We start from the raw sequence: 25,248 nt of genomic DNA on the forward strand, positions 1-25,248 counted from the left end.
GAAAGATGGTCACATGATAGAGGAAGTGACAGAATATATAAACCACATTCTCAAGTTCAGGTTGCTGTCTTAAAGGGTTTGTTTGGCAAATGAAAGCAGCTTATTTACTGCGATTTCGACTAACCTATGACAAAAGAAATATTACTGCCATTGATAACTTGGGCTGAAACTGTTGGCTATCGGCTATCCTGTTGTGTGTGTAACTTCTGACATGGGGAGCACCAATGTAGGGTTACACAAAACGTTACTTATTTCTATTGACAAGACCTATTTTGATAACCCTTCAGAACCTTCTAGGAAAGTTTTTGTATCAGTGGATCCCCCCATTTCTGTAATGAGACATCTGGTCTTATGTATTTGATTAATAGATGGTTTGATATCTTGAATTCTTGCATGAAATATGATTCGACAAAGAAAAGTAGAGATGCTTTCCCGAACAGTCCAAATCAAGTTAGTATCCTTGATCAAATGATGACTTTGCTAGCAGTGCAAGGGTGAAAGGGACAGTGTTTCCATTCCAGAGGGGCATTATATCATCTAAATCACTAAAAGGATTATATAACATGTTGAAATGTTTGGAATACAGTACTTGTTGATAAGATGATTGTGTCAAAACAGTCGAAGATCTCTTTTCTTTTATACGTCAAATAGGTCGTTGCCATGATCATCTGTCTCCTTTAGAATTTAAGTACAGATTGCGGTCATTCATAGTGGTTAGAGATAATAGTGTGGCCAGTCAAGGCCTTAATGTCTGTAGTAATGATGAAGCTAACCCATGTGTCACAACAGAAAGCATAAGAAATGTAAGCGGTACATCTCAGTGCTCATATGCTGTAGGTAAGGATTTAGATTCTGAGTTGTGTATTTCTGCATATCTCATGAAATGTCTCCTACCTGTAACCGATGAGACTGAGGATGAGGAAGATGTCATAGGAAATTAAATGGAGGGAGAACCAGAAACTGTGATAGAAAATGGGTCTTTAAGCTATTTGAGAGGCTTCATAGCATATAAGTTTAGGAATAAGTATCCGTCTTTATGTTCAGCTGATATAGATGGAACAAGTGAGGACTGGATCTCATATGTAAAAAGAAAAAGATTATATAGACTTTCTGTACAGTTCCAAAAAGATCTGCAACATATGGAAGAGTTATTCAAAACTTTCCAAGGACAAACGTTGAAGCCGGGAGTCATGGCAGTATCCAGTCTTCCTCGATATTATCGAGGACCAAATTGTTGATGTTCTGGAGGATATAATTAGTTATTTTTTTAGATGCAGGATTTATTTTACAATGAAAATATTAAACTCAAAAGGGAACAACCATTGCAAAGCAAAGTTAATAAAAAATTAAAAAATAGTTCAGTAATTTTTTATAAACAACTGACAGAATTAAGGCAGCAATAGGGGAGTGTTATATGAATTATAAATAAAGTTTATATTATTTTCTTACGTGCCTTTTCTTTTAGTTTCTATTTCCAATGTTCAGTTTGTATTTTATATGCAAGTTTGTGAAGAAATAATTATAATATTAACAAAAACAATGCTGTGAACTCAAATAGGCGCCAGTAAGTCGTCCAAGTGAGCCGTGTGACGTCACTGAGCAAAGCCTTCCTCTCGGCAGTCTTCGCGGTAGCTCACCTTATCTTTTTAGAATTGTTTCTCTTTAGCTGAGTGTCACATGTCTATTCAAAATGCTTATAACCCTGTCTCCTCGTCTACAAATATACTGGAATCATCAACATATCCGGCAAATGACAGTCTCTTGCTATTTGGGAAAGACAAGGCAAAAGGGTGTAGCTTTGTTTTTGTCATTCTGTAAAAGATACACATCGAAGAGAGCTATTATAAGAGGATACTCCTGCCTCAGCGGTCGTTTCACAGCATAAGATTTGGACAACACATTATATAGTAATAATGAAACTATTAATACTTTTGCACCGTTTACTATCATAGGTATAAAACTTATGAATAATTTCGCCTTTCATTTATTTATTCATCTATTTACTTGTTTTTTAATTCCTTAGAGTAACCATGGCTCCATGGGGGATTGATTACAAGAGGTCATACAAGAATTCTGGTTCTTCTGTGATGGAGAAGTTGGCAGACCTTATATACCTTGGGCCTGAGTTAGAGGAAGGATTTCAGGAGGCACTCACTAAAAAGTAAGACATTAGTAATGTTTCACCACTATAAATATATACATATTACTCCAAATTTCATCATTCAACACACACATAGCTGGTATTCGAGTCATAGAACTGCCAAGACAATATAACAAAAATAATAACAGTAATAAAAAAAGTAATAGTAAAAACTGTATAAACAGCAGCAACTTTAATAAAAATAAATAGGTGACACTGAGACTAAGTCTTATTAGTGACGTACATCAAAGCACAATAAGCGATAAGAGGGAATATCTGGAAAAACAGACGGATGTGCTCACAAAATCATGTTTTCAGGTCTAAGGGAATACCACAGAATTATTAATGAAATATCTATGCGTGTGGAAAGAAAAAGAAGGACATACTTGACAAAAAGAAGGATGAGTCAGTATTAACATCAGAAGAAGAAAGACAACACTGACCAGACCATTTTTGTGATATCATGAATAAATTATTTGAAGTGGATAATCTGACTGATATACCAGAAACTGCAGAACATCTGATTGTATAATAAAATGAATCTGTAATTTTTGGAGTATAATCAGTGTTAAGAAACTTCGGGAATAGAAAGCTCCAGGTTTTGATGGAATCACTGCTGGGATAACTTTAGTTGAATATGAAATGACACCTCATATACTAATTGAACAGTTTTGCAGAATGTTGTCTGAGGAAACAAAGCCTGATGATTGGGGATTGGAAGTCATAGCAAAGGTACCAAAGGAAGGTGACCTGCTCAAGTATGGTAACTATAGTGGCACTGCACTTGCGCCGAGTGGCGATAATATTTAGAATGCTCTTTCCCAACAGACCTGACAAAGAAATTGATAAATTGCCTAGAGACGAACAGCCTTGCTGAAGAAAAGGCTGGAGTTGCCCAGATCAAATAATTGTGTTAGGACATATTTCAGCAGGGTATGAAATTGAAATATCTGCTTCTAATGGCTTTTACTGATTACGAGATTTTAATAGTCCCCAACATTATGGAAGGTCTTGAGTCACCATGGAATTCCCGTTAAATATATCAAGAGAATTGAAAGCATCAATGAATTAAGCAGGTATAGTGTAAATGTCAATGGAGTCTTGTTTAGTGAACTTGTAGTAGTAGGGTGCCCGAAGGGAGAACATTATGTCGCCTTTGCTGTTTTCCCTTCTCATGGATTCTATAATGACAGAAGCGGTTGGAGATGGAAAGAATGTTTACTCAGGAGTAATGACAGATACTTGTGAAGCTTAGAATATGCAGATATGCCACCTTAATCAGCAACAAACCGCAAGGTTTACAACACCTGCTGAATAGAATGTATCACACATCTACAAAAAAATTGGGCCACAGATAAGTTTAATAGAAACAAAAAATGAAGACAGAGTATGCATAAAGAGATGAAATAACGTTAGATGGAAAAAGGATTAATGAGGTTGAGTCTTTCTGATAATTTTCATGAGCAATAATTTGCAATTCACGTTCTTTCGAGTTGGAATTTGAAGAAGGACTTAAATGGCAAGTCAAACGATGGGCAAGCTGAACAAGATTTGTAATACAAAGTAATATTATACACTTGTCTAGCTCGATTTTTATTGCTTTACAGACAGGAATCATGATAGGATAATGAAGCTATGAAAGATTTTGTTGATTTAAAAATAAAGCTTTAAGAAGAATATTAGGAGTCAGATGGCAGGATAAAGTGAAAAATGATACCACAAGGGAAATTATGGCAGCTCCGTACGCAGATGAGATAATGCTGAAAGGGTGTGTCCTCAGCATCACACTGCACTGGGGAGAATAGTACATGAAAGTATCAGTTGGGCTTCTGCGTGCACCAGAAGAGTTGAGGTATTCAGAACTAATTTACTTGGATGAAAACTTTAAGGTGAGAGGCAGCAGGAAAAAGTTAAGTATACCTTAGTTTAACCAGACCACTGAGCTGATTAACAGCTCTCCTAGGGCTGGCCCGAAGGATTAAACTTATTTAACGTTGCTAAGAACTAATTGGTTACCTAGCAACGGGATCTACAGCTTATTGTGGAATCCGAACCACATTATAGCGAGAAATGAATTTCTATCACCAGAAATAAATTCCTCTAATTCTTCATTAACTGGCCGGAGACGCGTACTCGAGCCTAGCAAGTGCTAGGCGACAACTCTACCGACTCGCCCAACGAGGAAATGAGGCAGCTGGAGATGAGGAAGATTTGTGAAAGACAAAGAACAAGAAAGACATGAGTAGCGGAATATGATAGAGGTCCTTTGTGTTGCATGGCGTTAGAGATAATGATCATAATGATGAAATTAAGTACTGTTGGGTGTAGCTGTGTATGGATAGGTACAATTTTCCGAGCACTAGGCACAGGCAGTATCACTCTGTGATCACCTGGGCCATTTTCATATAGTTGTACACTTACTCAAAAATGTACTGCAACATGTTCCAGAAGTTTTTGTTCACCTAACAATTATTTATTCTTTTGATATATACAATGAAATCTGCTTTTCTTATTCGATTTTGATTATTAATCATACAGTTAACAATATAAAAAGAATGGTGAGTGAAAAATTCATATTACAAAAAATGACGAAACATTCTGAAAAATTTCCCCATCAGATAATCGGGCAAAAGAGTCAAAGAACAAACTATACTCGTATTTCGAATCCAAATAAAAGCATATTAAATAATAAAATAATCTGAATAATCATCAACGAAATTATATAAATAAAGAAATAATTCTACTATAATCGTTGTCAAAAACTCAAAAAATAAAAAATCTCAAAATCTCGCATCTTATCGTGTGACGCCACTCTCGGGCAGGAAAGTTAAAATGTCTCGTCACTTGCATCGATAAGATGGGTAAGAGACCCAGCCGCACCACATTATCTCATAAGTCATTCATCATTAGTTTGCATGAGACTAATGTTTGTATCATAGATTTTGCTCGGCAGCTTGGCGTAAATAGAACAGCCATGTACAGATGGATACAACAACAGTGAGGAAGAGGAAATATGATAAATTTATTGTAAAAAGTGGAGGACGACCCCATGCTTGCACTACTGTAGAAGATCATCACTGAAGGAGCTCTGCCTAACTCCCCTGACAACCGGTGTTGCTATAAAGAGAGAACATTTTGCTCTCCCTTCAAGTTGATGCCCAAACCATCCATAACAGGCTACATGAGGCCAAGACATTATATCATCATATTCCTGTGTTACAATATTATCCAGTGGCCGATGATTTCTGGAAGAAAGTCATCTTTGCCGATGAGGATGTGTGTGTGTGTGTGTGTGTGTGTGTTTCACTAGTTTACAACATACAAAGGATTAGTCATTCAAATACCATTCTTGAAAAATTTGATTTATAATATGCCAGCAAATCTTACAAAAGTCGTAAATGTTGATGTTACAAAGGAAAATCGTTCAACTTATAATAGTCGTAGTCCTCTGTCTACAAAGTTCACACATATGAAGGAGATAAAGCATGAAGATGGTGATGGCCTTTGGAGATGAAAATATTAAAACATAAGGACAGTGATGACCTTTGAAGTATTATAGTAATATCCTTTCACCAAGTGAAGTATGACAACATTATAAGAAAAAACTAGGCTTAAGGGAAACTGCATGTAATTTCTCGGACGCACCTGTAGTGTCTTTGTTTCATGTGCTTACAACGGAGTTGCCAAATAGCGCCAGATGTCACTATTATAAGCTGTTGTCCGAAAAGTTTTGAAGTATGTTGCAATAAAGTTTTGAGTGAGTGTACACATCTGATTCTGACAGAAGATGCTAATTTTAGTCAAAACGAACTCTCAAATGTTTTTTTTCCTTTTTTAATCTCCACAGACAAGCACAATTAGACACACGGGTAGGCCTTCTCGTTGGGCTTGCCGAACTTTTCACTTTCAGAGATGGCAGCCCAAGATTCTACATAGGAAAGGAGACCGTTCTGCCTGGAATAGCTGCTTGGCCAATACCACATGATGCCCCGTTCACAGACAATCTTAATTGGTACCTGCAAGCTTGCATTGAGGTTAGTCCTTTCATCTAATCAAATTAGTCTCAAACATAATGCTTCCTTATGTATTTACAAAAAAAACTAGGGTAAAAAAAATTACTTGACCTAATTTCTAGTACGGTCAGTAACTTTTCTTCTCCAGGAATTTCGACCCCCATCAATACTGTCTGTGACCATTATTTCCGTAACTCCTCCTCCCCCTACCCCACAAAAATAAACTTATGAATATTTACTTCCATTGACAAAAAATCGATTCCCTGCTGGTTTAATGAAATTTGTTTCAAGTTTTAAAAATATGATATAGAATACGCTTCCGCTTTAGATGCTATTTTTTCCACTTTGAGTTTCTCTGTTTGATGGGCGTGAAATGAAGTGCAGTGCTCTAGTGTTCACTTATATCAAACAAACACTACTTCAGTATAACGTTCCAGGCTGGTCTGTACGATAAATGGACGGAGGACATGCTAACCTTGACTCGCCATGCTACCTGGAGAAGGAAGAGAGAGTACAGAGACCTTCAGAGGAGGCAAGGAAACGTTGTTGATGAAGAGGTCCTTGACCAGGAGGAGGACGGCGACAGGAAGCCTTTGACCCTCCGTCACTTGCAAGGTCCCCTGGCGCTCTATGGCCTTGGCATGGCTGTTTCTTCGTTGGCATTTACAGCCGAAGCTGTTCTGAGGAAGCTTTCAAATTAGGAAATGGTTTATTAAAGGTTCACAGAATATATTTCATAAAAATTAATATATGAAGCAAATTATGTGGTATTTTATTTTCATTTATTATACTGTGTATATATAAAAGTACTGTAAGTTAATTGTCTTTTGATACCGCTGGGTGGCCGTATACAATTCAGAAAAATATTAAACATTTCAATATGAAGACTTACATTAAGCGAAAAACGTAATTATATGCTTTCTGCGATGAGGATAACAGTGTATGCCTCTGCAATCATTTTGGTATACGAGGGTTGGAAATGGCACAGTTAAAAGACTGAAATTCCGTATCTCAAATCAAAAGAAAATACATATTGAATGGGCCCATGAACTGTACATCTGATGATTTGAGATCATGTTAGGTGTAATGGTAATGAACAAATCTGGGATTGTAAGAATGGTGGTTATTTTTCCAAGGATCAAAATAGGAATCAGATGGATGGTGTTTGAAAATTCCAGTCAAATTATTATGAAGGAAAAATTATAACAATAAATGGTTTTATGTGTGACCCTGAAATAAATAAAAAAAACTATCAATGTTTCCATGAAACAAGTAATTTTTTTTTATAACTGGACGTATAACTAAAACAGATTTCAAGGCTTTAAAACTACTACTCTGCCTAAAGATTTGCGCTGTATTTCTTCCTGTGTAAAAAAGGCGCAAAAAGTAACAGTTCTGTATAAATGGTTGATTAAGATAAGCAGTTATTCATATAAACTTATTTTTACATGATTATCCGTTTGCATACCTCCCACATATTTATTGAATTTCCTTTTTCAAAAGACGAAGGTTTTGCGATTTTCTGTTAATTCAAAAAATAAATTAGAGTTCTATCGCTGCTTTGATGAAAAGTGTGTACGACTAATAATGAAACAGCAGACGCTACAAATTTTGTATTTATGTCCGAAAAGTTTCCGTCCTTTTTTCAACCAAATAACCCTTTATTACGGCGCCAGTTACACCGGATCAATTTCCTTTTTAGCATTCAATAATTGCCCCCCACCCCCGGCCCCATTCTCTCTCTCTCTCTCTGCCCACTTCATCAATTGAGGATGTTCCTAAAAAAATCAATGCATTTGTTTTCAGGAATAGCCTGTCTTAAAGCACTGATTACTGCGCATGCGTTGCAAGTGCTACAAAAACAAGGAGACTGGTGGTAAACCGTGCTTTCTCTCCAGGGTAGCAAACAGAAACTGACTGTCTTCTTAACTGACTTTGAATTGTTTCTTCTCACAGGTAAGGCAGTGTCTTCTCCTTTTAAGCTGCATTCTGCAGTGCATGTTTACTTGTATGCAATACTGTATGCGTAAAGTTGTGTAGAAATTATGCTGTGCTACTGTTTATAACGATACTCAAAGACAGTTTTCGTAACAGAGTTTTCAACAAACTCGACGAAGGAACAGTTTTATAAGATATTATTTCCAGTTTTTTCTTTAATTATTTTATGCAAAAGATGTCTGGAAATACTATAATATAAGGTGCAACACAATTTTTAAAATACACCATTCAGTAATTAATTCTCTAAGAGATTTTTTATTTTTGATTGAATTTTTCTAGGCAAAAGAAGGCTGCAAATTTCTCAAAATAGCATTAAAACTTACTGTTTTCTTTTCTAGTACGGTTTCTGTCTTATAAAAGTAACTCCCTCTCACTCTCTCTTTTACGTAATTATTGGACAATACTTGCCACTCAATCATTGTTACGAGACATAAAACCATAAAATCTTTACTGGATATAAATAATCTCCCCAGAACATATTCACACTAAGCAGTGATACTCATCACACATCATATCATGACGAAGAAATAGTTTATTTCCTAATAGTAGTATAACAGCAGTACACCAAAATCAATCTTGTGAAATAGTGATATCCTATACACTTTGCACGATAAAGTTATTCAAGGCAATGATAAGAAAGTGTATCTATATATATATATGTGTGTGTGTGAGTGTGTATGTATGTGTATATAATGTATATATAATGTTTATGCGTAACTTTATGCTTTCTTCCAATACATCATATTTTGTGGCATAGTACAGGGATTTTCAGAAAAGTTTTTATTCCTATAATTCAAATTAGATTACAAAACATGTGTGTGTATGTATGTATATATATGTACAGTATATATGTATATATATATATTTATACAAATATCACTTATTATCGAAGTCACTATACCTAAGGAATACGGAATAACTGAAACCCAAGGGAAATTAGAACTGATATATGCATCTGTCCTTTTTGTTTAGATACGGTGACAAACGGCCGCAAGATTCTTTTATAGGAATCTATTTCAGACGTCAAGAAAAACGCTTCTCTTGTTGAAAAATAACAAGATTTTTCTGTACGTTAAAGAGAGAGTTTAGTGACCATTGTCATTAAATTAATGTAATGAGAGTTCCTTATAAAGGTTCCTATTCTGGAAAGAAAAGATTTGCATTTACTATAAAATAATCCGAGAAGACGAATCGAGAGAAAATATCGACAGATGATTCTTAATGGCTTAAGAGGTGAACTAATTCAAACTGTAAGGGTTTTGTATTCACCTCCTGCTTTCTCAAACCGGGTGTCCTGGACTGACACAAGACTGCATCAAATGCAAAGCCACGAGTAATAGTGTTGCGAATATTTCACCTATATTCCATAGTCTTACGAGCACCAATTAAAGATAAAATGGCCACATACCTTAGAAATAATTAAATGATGCCTGTTTCGCAGAACCAGCCACATTAAAGCAGCCATTCTTTAATTTCAGAAAAGGGGAAAAATGAAAAGCAATTATTGCTTGAGTGACGAGGCTTTGCATTTGAGAGCGTCTTTGGTCGGTTTATGGTTTCGTGGGATGTCCGTTCAAGCCATATCGCAGAGAAGCGGCATCAGCACCTCCACCATCTACAGGTGGATCAGGCGGTGGCAGGAGGAGGGACATGTCCACAGCCGATACGTCGACAGAAAATTCTTTCGGTCTTCGAATTCTAGCGTCGCGGGATCGGACTCTAACGGTTCCTCGCCGACATCTGGGCCTCGGCTGTGCAGCGTCTGTTTTGATCGCATCATTATGCGCTACGATTATGTGAATGTTTTGTAATGGATAAATATCTGTAAATAATAATGAGCTGGTTCCATGGTTATAAAAGGAAAATCATTACGTAAATAATTATGGTGATGACTATCGTAATAAGGCAATAACAATGATAATGACAATCTTGTCACTTGTAGTCTACTGAATGAAAATAATGAGTTAGTCTCTTTGATGAATACATGAAGTTTATGTCAGGCAGCGGGGAGGCAAAATAACTTAGTGATTATCATAAAAAGGATTAATATATATGAGTCATCATTTGCATAGTAATCACAGAATAAAAAAATTTTTAGTAGTTTTTCGGTTATTGTAAGTATGAAGTAACTTCGGTTTGAAATATAGAAAAGAAGTGAAGAATTATTCGTTTTCTTAACTTAACTTAGATCCCTTCCTATAATTGGACGAATGGATTGTACATAGCCTATATCCAGGTCCCCATTTGTCCAGTATATTTAAATAGGAGCGTGTCTGGGTATGGTTTTTAGTCAGTGAATATATATATATGTATATATTAACATGTTATAATGTATATATATATATATATATATATATATATATATATATATATATATATATATATATATATATATATATAAAAACATATGCATATATATTTTCTCGGTATATACGTGTTCCCTTTTTATCCGATTGTACTATCCTAATGTGATAAATATTAGAACCCTTAAGACATGAAGGTAACTGCGATTTCTGAAATTTAAATTTTTCACCTGCTACAAATGTTTTGAAAAAGGACAACGTTTACGAAAATTGTATAACTCTAACCCATTAACTAACATTAACTAACATATATTTGTGCTCTCATAACTTTTCTTGCTCATAGCTATGAGCATTAGGTCTCTATTACTTTCTGCTCCTTGGACTTTAGGATTTAACTTGAATATCGCTAAAATCATAAGTATCAAGAAAAGATAAGGAGAGAGAGAGAGAGAGAGAGAGAGAGAGAGAGAGAGAGAGAGAGAGAGAGAGAGAGAGAGAGAGAGTTAGCTTGAGACTTGATTCACTCTTAAAATTTAAGAAAGATGATGAACGATCTGCTGGTACGTGAACGGCAAGAGAACAATTAATTTTTTCCAAGAAAGGAAGATTTATATAAACTAAAAGGTAATGATCCTACTCATAAAAACCTTTAAAAAGGAACATGATAAGATATACAAAAATCTACACAAATTTTATAAAATAGAGACAAAAAATATAGCAAGGACTACCTTACTGGCCACGAAGCACAGGCACGGGAGATGGACTAGAATTCTGGAACTTTTCTAATGCTTATGTTATATGTATGGTAGATTAAAATCTCATGTCTCAGATTGCACAGATCAGTGCCTGGATGTACTAAGGCTGTCTATACCAAGACGTTCGCTCTAGTCGTCTTTCATTAATGTTTAGCAGTCCTTATAATAAATATTATTAGATTATTTCTATTTCAACAAAAATCTATGGTCATCAGAGCTGGCAACGATAGAACAAGCGGGTTGCTACAATTGCTAGAAACTCAGATCATGCCAACAGCTGAGGCCCGATAAAGTCTGTCGTCTAGTTTCATTGCTTAAGATGTTATGACTTTGCACTCTGTTGTACTCAAGTGCAAATATACTCTTATTCTATATTTCTGTACTGTTTCATGTCCTTTCTACAGAAAAACAATTCTTGCTTGTTTTTTACACAAGTGTGCGTGTGTGTGCACGTAAAGGGTGTTAGTGTTTATGATTTTTGTCAAAAGCATAAAAAAGATGAACAACCAACTTTTACCTTACATGGCATTAAGCAAACAGAACATGACTAACGCTTCATCTCCAGCAATTACAAATCTATCCTTGAAACACAGGACACAGGACCGTGCATGTTAGGAGGAAGTGGGATGTTTCAAAGTCTAACGATTCAGAATATCATCTCATTAATAACAGGTCATTGACGTTTTCTACAAGAACCACCATAATTTGCTCATAAAAAAGGAAGAGAGACTTTCCTTCAACACAGATTAGGTGAAATAACATTTGAAGTATGATCAAACTAAGCAGAAAATTCATTTTAAAGCCTTTTGAATTTGAAATGGTAATAGAAAGATGATTTAAACCGCTACACGTACATTTTCGTGTGGAAGATATTCGAGGCATCAAAACATATATGAGTGTGTATGCACTATGTATGTGTATAACGGTAATTGAAATTATCCAAACCAATATATATATATATATATATATATATATATATATATATATATATATATATATATATATATATACATACACACACACACACACACACACATATATATATATATATATATATATATATATATATATATATATATATATATATATATATATTATATATATACATATATGTGTGTGTGTGCATGGGCACGCTCGCTCACGTGTGTGCGTGTGTGGGTATTTATACGTATACCTATATGAGAGTACACATTCTATCTTTGAGTACTTCATGACACATACATAAGTTACCAACTACAGATGTTCAGGCAGATTCATCCTCACTTCTTTAACTGGTTGATTACATTTTTGATAGATTTTTATTAAACAAATTCTTTAAGGTCCTGAAAAATTCACCTTTTACCAACTTTATTCTACATGCCAGCCTTTTCCTATTTTTTCCCAGGCATTGCAGTTTCATGGAAACTTCTGTAACCATTTATTTCCTGTCGATATGGGTCATCTGTGCGTTATATGGTAAGTACGGCTCTATTTCTTGAATGTTAATACTAATAAGAGAGAGAGAGAGAGAGAGAGAGAGAGAGAGAGAGAGAGAGAGAGAGAGAGAGAGAATCTGTTTAGTTTATAAGGTTTCCTTGAAGAGAGAGAGAGAGAGAGAGAGAGAGAGAGAGAGAGAGAGAGAGAGAGAGAGAGAGAGAGAGAGAGAGAGAGAGGTGACACAAGTTCACTAGAATCAGTCTAGTTATAAGCGGAGAGAGAGAGAGAGAGAGAGAGAGAGAGAGAGAGAGAGAGAGAGAGAGAGAGAGAGAGAGAGCATAACTGATTAACGTTGTTACATTTTTCGTAAGCTATATCTAATCAGATTCTCTAAATTAATCATTCCGTCTGTATTTTTCTATTTTTTATGCTTATATATGTTTTATTTACAGCCGTTTCTTCATCCCATCTTAGAATAAAAAGTAAGGATTTTAGTTTGTTCAGAGTATATACGGCTTACTAGTCCTCCTCCTTCGTACTTAGATTATATTTTCTTATATGTGACATCACTGATGAATGATCAGAAAAGTAATATCACAAGTAATGTATTATTGCATAAGATGTCCCGTATTTGCAGTGCTGAAAGAAATTAGCTTTTGAAACCTTCATGCTTTCTTTTATCTCGTAATATCTGTTGTCACTTGACGCAAACTTGACAGATAAAGAAACTCAAAGTTAAACTGATATTAGTTCGACTCGAAGTAAACCATAACACTACGATATTAAATCGAATGTGTATGTGTGTGTGTGTTTGTATGTCTGTATGTACGTGCGTATGTATTTATTTATGTAAGTATGTATTTATTCACATTTTGAAGACACGAGTGAAATTCCGGATCATAATGTTGAAGGTAGAAAGAAATGTATCTTTAGCACCCATCTGTTGTAGCCTGTAATTTTTGCGAAAAGAAATCCTTCCTTAATGAGTCTCGATCACTAAGGCAAGTATGAAGTAAGGTACCCCAAACCTTAGATTGTTTCTATCACAGAGTAATTTCCTTTTCCAGTCCCCAGCGTAACCGAAGCCGTCCTGGTGTTAGAATTCCAAGCTGACAGAGTTGGCACCACAGAAAGCGTGGGCACCTACGCTGGCACAATAAACAGGGCAAGGAAACTAGACTCTGTTAGCCTGTGCGCTCGATTCCAGCTCTTCATTCTACACGGGTGGGCCACTTTCTTCCACTTGCAAGATACTGAGACTCAGACTGTTATGATGCTTGTTGGTGGTAGGTAACTGTAGCTACGAAAATTAGCTGTTTATTAAAGACAAGAAAACGCAAGATAAAGAAAGAATCATTTTTCTTCAGGATTATCGCAAACCGTACAAAAGCTGCACATTTACTAGTGAATTTCTTAAGTAAGTTAAGTATATCTTAGTTTAACCAGACCACTGAGCTGATTAACTTATATATAAATTAGAAATGAAACTTATAGCCTCCTAACCCCCGATTTTGGACACTTTTCTTTAATTGAATATTTCAATTGTTTAACAAATCAGATACATTTTAAATTGGGCCAAACAATGATCATTTGTCACAAATGACATATATCCTGTTGCTGATTGATCAACATCTATAGCAAAACCAACATTCCATTCTGATTCCATTCTCTAACCAGAACTTTGGGTTGAACGGGTTAGGCCTGTCATCGCTCGGAACTGGAACTTCCAAATTCTTGATAAACAGCTGCGAATGTTCAGGTGCGTTACTGTACACTCTCTCTCCCTCAATCCTTTATCTATCTTTCAATATGTGTGTATATATATATATATATATATATATATATATATATATATATATATATATATATATATATATATATACACACACACACACACATAAAAAGCAATGTAGTCGCTGGCATTGTATACATAAACATGTGTGAATTATGAGCATTTTTTCATTAACGTTATTAACATGACTGAAAAGCAATTACATAATTTCCAGATGGTACCACATATGTTTCACGTACGACTACAAAGAAAAGGTCATTAAGACGTACATCGACGGTAAGCTCACCAATTATCAGGAGTACAACGTCGGACGTCCTGTCTACGGCAATAAAGCAACCATCGGCCAGGGAGACTATGCAGAAAGGAGCTTCAGTGGCAAGCTTAGTCAGGTAAGACGTCGTGGATGTAAATCAAGAGGTTAACTGAAGATTAGTCAAAGTGTAACAGTTTATCATTTTTAAAAATGTAGCTTGTTAAACTATATAAGTTACTTCACTAGATCGAGGTACACCGAAGTGTGAAAAGTGAAAGTATTAAGGGTTTTCGCATGAATTCTATTTTTTAATATGTAGCAGGCCCTGTTCTCATTCTTGCCTGATAGTTTAATTCCTTTTTCACAATGTTTTTGTTGATAATAATATAACCTAATTCATAACTTCTGATTAAGATATTTCCTTTTCAAGACAGTGAATAGAAGTCAGCGGTTATCATTCTAGACCAGCAGGGTAAGACTCGATTTTAACAAAATAATAATTTCTTTTTTGCAGGTTAATGTCTGGGACAGGGCACTGAGTAAAGAAGAAATCTGGAACATGAGTACTTGCAGTATCGACTTGCAAGGAAATTATATTTCTTGGAGTGAAGGCTGGGTCCTGCGTAATGTTTCTCGTCTTGAGTTACCTCTGGCAGATCTCTGTAAAGACGTGAAAATTCGGTCTCACTTCTGGTTTCCTAACTTGTACTTTGATACTGCTCAGTATTTATGCGAAGCTCTGGGCGCCGATCTGCCAGTCGTCGATTCCCTGAAGGAGGTCAGAGCTATAAGCGAAGAAGCAAACAACACGTATCCCGATTCAGATGTGTGTTCCTTCGAATACTGGACTTCTTTTTCAGACTCGCTAGAAGAAGGCGTCTGGCGATACGGCAACGGACAAATACCGAAGAATCCAATCTGGCTGGCGCAAGAACCGAATGGTTTAAAGTATGAAAACTGTGCTGTTCTGACCATTCATGGCATGGCTGATATTGACTGCAAAGTGGACAGGAAATGCGTTGCTTGCACATTCAAAGAACAACAGAGGTTTTCGCTCTTGGGGTCTTGTGAAAGTGAAGTACGGAATGTTTACTTTGTCGCATATCAAAAGCTTCTTGGTGAGCTCTACTTCATGGGCTATGGAAGTTATTACATAAGAAAAGAAGGGGAACAGTGGGTCTGGGTTGATGACGTCAAGAATGAAACCATAGCAAGGATGGAAACTGCAAAGCCCAATTACCCAATGGGCAGGAGGGTGTGGCATCTGCAGAGACCAGTGTGCGATCAGGAACCGAATCAGAAACGCACTCTTCTTCTGACGCCTTGTGAAGAGAACGAGTACACTTGTGATGATGGCAGCTGTGTCGCCCACCACAAGCGCTGTGACCTCAAGTACGACTGCCGGGACAACAGCGATGAGGCTGACTGCATGCTGATCGACCATCCCGAAGGATACCAGAAGCACCTTCCCCCCAGATCAAACTTAGGGGAAGACCTGAGCCTCCTCGTTGTTCTGTCCATGCGTGTGAGCACGATGGCGGTCAAGACTATGGAGATGGCCGTTGATGTTACCTTCGAACTCATGTTAACGTGGAAGGACAACAGGCTGCAGTATTTGAACCTTAAAGTTAACGATACACTGAATGTCCTGGCTCTCGAAGCTATGAAGACGCTGTGGACGCCTGATGTAACGTTCGTCAATGCTATTGGGAATCATCACACGTACGTGGACGAATACACCTCTATGATGATCAACCGGAGTTCTGAATTCAAAACGAGGGATGAAACTGCGCCTGCTGAAGGTGCGGTATCCTATTTTCTTTTTTACCTAAGATAATTTTATAAAGACTTTCAGTAAGCTTAAAATGTGCTGCATTCTAATCTCTGCTGTCATATGTAAAGTGACTTGATTTATTTTTCACAGTTGCCTTACTCTGAAATCCAAAGTAAAAGTATTTTTTATTCAAAATCGATTATCTTTATCCTCTTTCAACAAACTCGCACCTATTTCTAGCTCAAAATATCCACTAAAAAATGGTAGATGAATGAAGTGTCAGTTATGGAGAATATTATAAGTAAAAAAAATTACAGAAAGAGAATAATAATAATAATAATAATAATAATAATAATAATAATAATAATAATAATAATAATAAAAGTAAATTTTGGTATGAGTGATATTTATAGAGGGAGCATAATGATATAAAATTGATTTCAGTGGAAGTTTTCCCCGGCAAATTCAACGCCCTGTCCATCAAGCGAAAGTACGGCATCACTTTCGACTGCAGCTTCAACCTGCTGCTTTATCCGTTTGACAACCAGGAGTGTTCGATGCACCTCAGGATTACTTCGGCGCCCAAGTCATTCCTCATGTTCGATTCGGTGGAGTCATTAGCCATCAACTTAGGAGAGAGTCTGTCGGCGGAGTATTACGTGAGTTGTGTTTATGTTTTCTCTTCTTAGACTGTATTAGCTCTTGTTTTTTCTCTTCTGGTCCCTCTGATTCCAGCCTCTTTATACACCTCGGGTGGTTGGTTCTCGTGCTCTGCGGTTCGTGCCCGTGAGACGACGAACTTGTCAAAAAAAGTTAAGTATGTCTTAGTTTAACCAGACCACTGAGCTGATTAACAGCTCTCCTAGGGCTGGCCCGAAGGATTAGATTTATTTTACGTGGCTAAGAACCAACTGGTCACCTAGCAAAGGGACCTACAGCTTATTGTGGAATCCGAACCACATTAAGACGAGAAATGAATTTCTATCACCAGAAATAAATTCCTCTAATTCTTCATTGGCCGGTCGGAGAGTCGAATGCTGAGCCAACGCGTGCTAGCCGAGAGCTCTACCCACCCCTCCAATGTAGAACCACTTGTCAATTATAATTCCCCTTTGGTTTGTGTGTATATATATATATATATATATATATATATATATATATATATATATATATATATATATATATATATAATTTCAGGTAGAGCAATTGACTATTAAAAGACAATTGCAGCTTAATGTTTGTGTATAAAAATCATGGTGATGTGATAAAAATTATATATATATACATATATATATATATACATATATATATATATATATATATATATATATATATATATATATATATATATATATATATATTAAATGTATATAGACAAGTAGACAAAGACTCTGAACAACAGTAACAGGTCACTGTGAGAAAGTCCACTAATAAATGTCTATCCTTCTCTTGTGCAGAGCAAAAAACTGATCTCTATACTTTACTCTCTGACAATACCACCTTTATACAATGTTGTAGCCATGTAAACACACGCAGGTATCTTGTACATACATGGCATCTGTCGTTTTCTGACATCCGATAACAAGTGATCCATGCAATGAAATAAAACTCTTCCAGAATCAACAGTAAGAGTTCCAAAGAAGTATATCCGCTTTGTAATCTTTCAGATCGGAGGTCTGAAAGTCGGATACGAAGCAACTGGAGAGTACAGTGAAGCCCTCATAAAGATCCCACTGACTAGGCTTGCTGGGTATGCCATACTGAACATTTACATCCCAACTCTGGTGCTTCTTATGATCAGTTACATGTCCCTCTTCGTCAGAACTGACATGTTTGATACGAGAATGATGGCCGCCCTCACAGTACAGTTGGTCATTGCTACACTGTTTTCACAGGTGAGGTTTCATAAAGTTTGCATTATCAAAGCAACGTCTTCAAGCTTGTCAGTTAGCCAACAACCATTTATTAAGCCAGAAATAAGTAACCCTCCTTTTATCATGTGCTATTTTTTGTCTCAATACTGTCTTTGCATAGTGACCAACATTAAATCATATTTTCAAGTGTTATATACTATTGTTGTTGATGCTAGCCCCGATTCACTGTTAGAGTAACTTAATATAGTCATTCTTTTGTTACCCTGAATCTTATTACTTTCCTTTTCAAGATCACTTTTCAGCGATATACACCTAGCACAGGCCTATGTATATTTTGAGAGAAAATTCTGTTTTTGAAGACACAGAAAGCGAAAAGTAACTTTTCATGGGGACTTTAATAAGCTTTTCAGCAACAGTTTTGTGTATAGTTAGGAAATATCAACACATACTGAATTTAATGAAAACAAACATCTACTAGCAGAAATACATAAGAGAAAAATGAGCGCATCATATTCACTTGCTCAGTAATGTTATTATGGACGTATTTTGAAAGCAGAGCACTCCATCTGACTAATTTTTAGAAGAATTGTGTGTGTGTGTGTGTGTGGTGCATGTTTCTGTGTTACGACTTGCATCTTGCCATGCAGCTATAAACGTAAACTGTGATTGTGTAGTGAAGATATTTGCACCAATTTCCCACCAGGTGTCATCATCTCTCCCGAAGACCTCCTACTTCAAGATGGTCGACGTGTGGTTCATGTTCTGCATCGCTATCACCTTCATCGTCATCCTGTTCCACGGAATCATCGACAACATTCTGTACCCGGGCTCTGGCAAAATATCTTCGATTATCCAAGTAGGAGTTGCCTGGATGGGACCAGGCAGTGAGAGCAAGCCCTCCTCCGCTTCGCATAAGAACGAAGGAGATTTCATGGTGAAAGTCTCCAAGATTGTTGTGCTCTCTTTGTTTGCCCTTTTCAACGTAGGGTACTGGGGATACATCCTTTCTTGAGGTGGAAATCGACCCGCTGAGCTTCTATAGCTAAGCGTTTCCTGGATGCTGAAATAAATATTAAGTTCCTTATTCTGTATCTGTTCCTAAACAATTGATCGTCCATGTGTGTCTGTGTGTGTGTGTGTGTGTATATATATATATATATATATATATATATATATATATATATATATATATATATATATATATATATATATATATATATATATATATATATATATATATATATATATATATATAATCATGAAGCTACAAATGTCGTGATATTAAGCGACATTTGTAGCTTCATGATTGTATATAAATCACGGTGTGATAAAAAATTTCATACATATATATATATATATATATATATATATATATATATATATATAAATAATATAATATATATATACACATATACATATATATATATGTATAAATATATATGTGTAATATATATATATATATATATATATATATATATATATATATATATATATTTTATATATATATATATATACACACATATAGATATATAATATATTTATAGCCTTGTCGTATACGTGAAGGAAATCCACCAGACAAGGAATACAGTGACGAAAATTTCTGCGGTTAAAACGGGTACTCCATAAGTGCCCCATTAACATAAATCTGAAAGGAGAAATATGCCACAATTCCTAAGCTTATAAATCGTCATCATTCCTCAAAAAGAAGTGATGAAAACCCATGTGAAAACGTGCATGATGAAAGGACCTTGAAAATGTAGAGTATATACACTAAAGTTGTATTAGTGAATATCTTGACGAACTCAAGTTTTACGGAAATTCCTGTTGCCTTCATAGGGAATGTCATGAATGCTAAGAAATGTTTCAGATGTTATTTATATGGCGAACAGAACTTCTCTTGGTAAGTGTGCCTCCCTGTGTTGAAGGATTATCTTTGGAAGAGTCACAGAAATGAATTTCTTCAAAGAACTCTTAGGGTCAAGCAGGGGTGGGAGTGTGGAAAGGGGGGAGAGGAAGGAGTTATGCTAACTCTCCCAGGTTCAAAACAGTTCCATGGGTCTGCAGTCCCTTGATTTTTATTCCTTTCTCTTTTTTTTAGCTGATTTCTTTCATTATATCTCGGTAAAAGTGTGAAGAGTAGGGACATGCAGAACGAAAATTCACTTGGCCTGTAATTCACAACATATGACTTTTAAACTAAACTCAGCGTTATTAGAACTAAAAACTGTATCTTTACTCTATTTCTATGTATCGTTACTTTCTACGAGGAAATGACAGACATCAAAGGTTAAAACCTAAAACTTAATTTATTGACCTTGTTGCAAATGACAGGCTCAAATTCTAGTCTCTAATGGTTATCTTTCATCAACACAGCACATTTTTATTTCTGAAATCAAGAGTCAGCTTGTATCTTTAAGTGTTCGGTAAATTCCTTTATCACATATTTGCAGGAGTCTTTGCATATTTGACTCTTAGTCAGACTTATTGATATACAGGATATACACAAAGATAAAAATAAGATGTGCAAATTATTAGCTAAATTAAGGCAAGAAGTTTACGATCAAGGGTACGATAGTTAATGCGAAAATAAAGATAAAGAAATTTCAATTATAACGGAATGCATTGAAAAATCTCTTTACTTGGAAGTTCAAACAAGAAGGAACATATCATCAGGTATGTAAATGGACTGGATGAATCAGTAATGCAATCACACGAATTCAAGATCAGTCGCACAACAGCCTTTTACTTCCCTAAGATACTTTTGACTTCTTTTCTGGTCATGAATATAACTAATAATGCAGTTCAGATTTCTAGCATGTTAGTGACCCATAGAAACATCAAGTATGAAAGTAAATACTAAATGTCAATAAAAAAAAAACTCATCGGATTTATACACCAAGCTCAAAGTGAATATAATTCACACATTAAGAAAATACTAATCATTACGAGGGAAATTTCATAAAAAATGGCAACCACATACGTCATAACAATGACTGACAGCGAAAATCTTACGACGTTTTAAATAACGGACATGAGCATAACATAGAAGCACTTTAAAAACTTTTCACTTAGAGAGAGAGAGAGAGAGAGAGAGAGAGAGAGAGAGAGAGAGAAGTGGGGGTGATGAGAGGTAGGAGGAGGAAGAAATCCGAATATTCGTCTTGCGTCGCCGAAACTTTTGCCAATAATTTGTTCATGGACTCCATCTAATGACATTTGACACACTCGGTCATTATGGAGAATTAACTGGTTCTCTCTCCACCCTTTTTCTTTACCGTGACAGACGCGTCACTTCCTAATGGTGATCAAACCCTGAGGCTCTGACCATCCGTGACTCAGAATTAATTGTACACTGCGCATGCGTGTCGTTACCTACTGTACATAAACAAGCAACGCGAAATTTCCAGGTTTTCGGGCCTCAGCCTCCGACAGTTCGTTACATTGCAAGGGAAAGATCAGTCGGCTGAAAAACTTGGAGGTAAGAGGATTGTAGGCTGGACATTTGTACGATAATTTATAAGTAAATTCTATATATTATTATCTAATTCGCTCAATAATACCGATAAGGATAATTCTTTACGTATGATAGAATATTTATCATCCCGTCTATTTGCGCATTATGATAGTAATTATGCGTATTTTAACAGAATTTTCGAAATCCTTCATTGCGGTAACAAAAATTTCAGCAACTGCAACAAGAAAAGTCACCTAATTGCATGCGGAGAATGAAATTAAACATTGAATCGAATATAACAGCTGAATGGTCATATTTATGGTGTCAGTTGCACTCCTATCCAGCTATTGAAATATTGGTTTTTGTTTCTAAAGACTTCTACATCTGTCCTGTGACATGTTCAAAAACGAACCTATACGGCACTATGAAGTCATCCGCTCTCTTTCTCTCCCGTAGAGTTATGATCTGAATGTATTTTAACCACAAACATTCAACATTTAAGATACATTAATTACCACCGATTGTATTTACTAATGATTTAAGCGTTTCTTATTTTGCGATTCTCTAGACCCATTCTTCATTAAGGAATCAATATCCTTAAGTTTAGAACTTTTTTCTAAAATTTTTATCGTAAAGACATCACAGCAGCGTATTTTTTTTTCTGATACAAGAGCTAGAAAATATCTCTCTTCGTTTGCAAAGTTGAAGAGAAGTATTGGAACGGAAGATATGAGAACAAACATTCATCTTGCGTCCAAAATACCTTACCGTTGAACATATGCGTTTGTAAAATCTTGTGTACCAGCTACAAATTATCATGGTATCCATATTAGAAGGTCTTGTAATGATAACGATAAACGTAATTATACTAACGAAGCCCTTCAAATGACATGCTTGCATGATGGAATTCATCTATACAAATACGCGTGTATTTTCGATTCATATACCATAATTTCTTAGCTAAGTTCTTAATATCTAATCTTCAGAAAAAGCACAGGGCTAGGCAAACATATAAAGAATGATCATGCCATTCCAGAACACCTCCATAAAGCATTAAATTTCATTTAATTGAAGTACTTAGGATTACTGATTTAGCTATGAGTTCCTTAGACCTCAGTGTGCTGTTGTTTGAAACTATTATTTCAATTATATTTTTCTAATTTTTTATTTAAAGTCTCCCGAGTACATTGTTTTTTCCTATCTGAAACTTCTGTAGAATAAAGTTACATTTTGATGGAAGGCTTGTATGCAAAATATTTCTCTCTCTCTCTCTCTCTCTCTCTCTCTCTCTCTCTCTCTCTCTCTCTCTCTCTCTCTCTCTCTCTGTGTGTGTGTGGGTACAAAGAAAAAAAAAACAGAGTATTTAAACACATTACTGCTATCTAACCTTGCATATTTATATCTGAATTAACCAAAATTCCAGTTATGGCTGGCGTTTTTCAAGACCAAGTTATAGGAGTTCCCTTAAGAAAAAAACACTCAAAAGAACCGGATTTTCAACCTCAAGTCAACATATAGAACAGAAATCGACAAAATTTAAATTCTTTCACAAAGGAGAAAAAAAAGTCAGAAAATGCATTTCAACCATGCCAGTTTATCCCATGGAAGCTTCTGATAATCTCTCCATAAACAGAGAGAGAGAGAGAGAGAGAGATATGTCTAATATTTTCTCTGTATGACCAATTGGATCATAAAATGTGGGAAAGATATCATCATGACAATAATTGCTTAAGACCAATCATTCATTCTCTCCGCCAAGTGATGTTAAATTTAAAAGGTTCTACTTATGAGTGCCGACATAATATTTATGCTTCACGAAACGAAAAATCTGCATGATAAGTTATATTAAATAGATTATCGCCTATCTTTAAAATATGATCCCTGCCTCTTTTTCACGAGATCTTCCTGCTCCACGGAAGCGGGGCAAACACTTACAAGGTCAAAGAACAAAATGAGTTTTCTGAATGTCTCAAGTTTCGCATTGTCTCACATCCATCTTGGAACGATGAACTCGAGTTTTTTCCCCCTCGCCTGTAAACGCGGAAATTCTTATGTCTTTTTGTGTTTTATAAATCTAATAACGTATCAGTTCACGATAACGTTTTGGTTTTACCTGCAAAATGCAATAACATCGTAATGTTGCTCATTTTGCATGATCACAGCACCCGAGGCATATCCGGGTTTCTCGTCTATCTCAGTTTCCTAAGCGTAAAGGAAATCTGATAGGACCAATGATTCTCGTGGCTGTTTATCATAGAAGGATTAAAGTCTACTAGAACTTCCTTTTATCTGCTGATTAATTTTGACCTTAGAAATATTCTAAAAAAAAGTTCCTTGTTGAATTTCCTATGAAGTATTCATTCCGTGCTTATTCAGTTGCGTACAATATCTTTTAGGCTCCCGATGAAAGTATTACACGACCTTCACGTTTTTGTATCTCTAAGAATACATCTGAAATCAAACCGAATAAGGGTGCATGAAACCAACAAACGCCAGATTTCTGAAGGAACACTGATACATTTTCGCCTTCGATTTCAGGATGAACGTGAAAACGAAACGGTCCACCGTTGACGAAGCCTTGAATTTAAGAGCACATCTGATAGGGCTGTGGTTTCGAGGGGTGTCAGTGCCTGTCATTTCAAAGAGGACGGGATTCAGCATCTCTTCCGTATACAGATGGATCAAACGCTGGCAGGAAGAGGGGCACCTGCACAGCCGAGCAAAGATTATCAATGACGGTCATCGTTTTCCTCGGAATGAAAATTTGCTGGGATACCCCGAGATGTGCACTGCATGTCTGAGTCGCATTGTTTATAACTATGACTATGGTGATCGCCAGGAGATGGTTCTCAACCATTCTCTACACCCTCTGGCACCATACTAGTTTTAGTCTCTTAATTAGATATTTATATATGTCATATCTACCGTCAGTGTTGTCGGTTATAAGTATCTGCTTATGAGTATTTATTATTTAAATAAAACGCCTCAATAATCGGTTATCAAAAGTAAGCTGCCAGTTAGGAAACCTGTGTTCGAAAAATCGAAGCATTTTTCCTTGATTAATTCAAAGAAATGTAAGTAGGCTTTCTGAACAGCTAAATGAGCTAAAAGAAAAAAAAACACTCCAGCTGCATTGCAAGCTGCCAACGCTTTTGGCTTTTTTTACATGTGATAAAAACTTCGGTCTTACGTCAGCATAAAGCTATTCGCTGTAGGTGTAGTAAAAATAAAAAAAATTGAAACGTAAAGTCAATACCCTTCTTGCACCCAATATGGTTTTCATAAATACGGAAAATGAACTAAAGTCTGAAGTAATATTCTACAATATTTGTCCTTTATTGCGATAAAATAAATTACTCAACTTCGCTGTGATTCTAAGCATTAATGTAAGTAGATTAACAGTGCACTGAGGACCTAGAAACACTATCAAGAACGAAGCTGATCATTTCTTTAATACCTAACAACAAACAACCCCA

At 35.9% G+C, this 25,248-nt stretch overlaps 2 protein-coding genes across 5 annotated transcripts in view; one reads left to right on the forward strand and one right to left on the reverse strand.

Annotated features, from left to right (window-relative positions):
- LOC136853433 (glutamate receptor ionotropic, delta-1-like) overlaps positions 1-25,248 on the reverse strand; it is a 276,672-nt gene that overhangs the window by 189,583 nt on the left and 61,841 nt on the right. The gene's annotated exons all lie outside the window — the stretch shown is intronic.
- On the forward strand, positions 7,960-19,400 carry LOC136853432 (uncharacterized). The gene is made up of 8 exons (XM_067128991.1): positions 7,960-8,109; positions 12,594-12,664; positions 13,693-13,911; positions 14,632-14,806; positions 15,185-16,472; positions 16,889-17,103; positions 18,112-18,339; positions 19,022-19,400. The coding sequence occupies exons 5-8, from the start codon at positions 15,230-15,232 to the stop codon at positions 19,328-19,330; spliced, it is 1,995 nt and encodes a 664-aa protein (XP_066985092.1). The 5' UTR covers positions 7,960-8,109; positions 12,594-12,664; positions 13,693-13,911; positions 14,632-14,806; positions 15,185-15,229; the 3' UTR covers positions 19,331-19,400.

Source organism: Macrobrachium rosenbergii, chromosome 27 (genome assembly GCF_040412425.1).
Source record: "Macrobrachium rosenbergii isolate ZJJX-2024 chromosome 27, ASM4041242v1, whole genome shotgun sequence".
In the NCBI taxonomy this organism is placed as follows: domain Eukaryota; kingdom Metazoa; phylum Arthropoda; class Malacostraca; order Decapoda; family Palaemonidae; genus Macrobrachium; species Macrobrachium rosenbergii.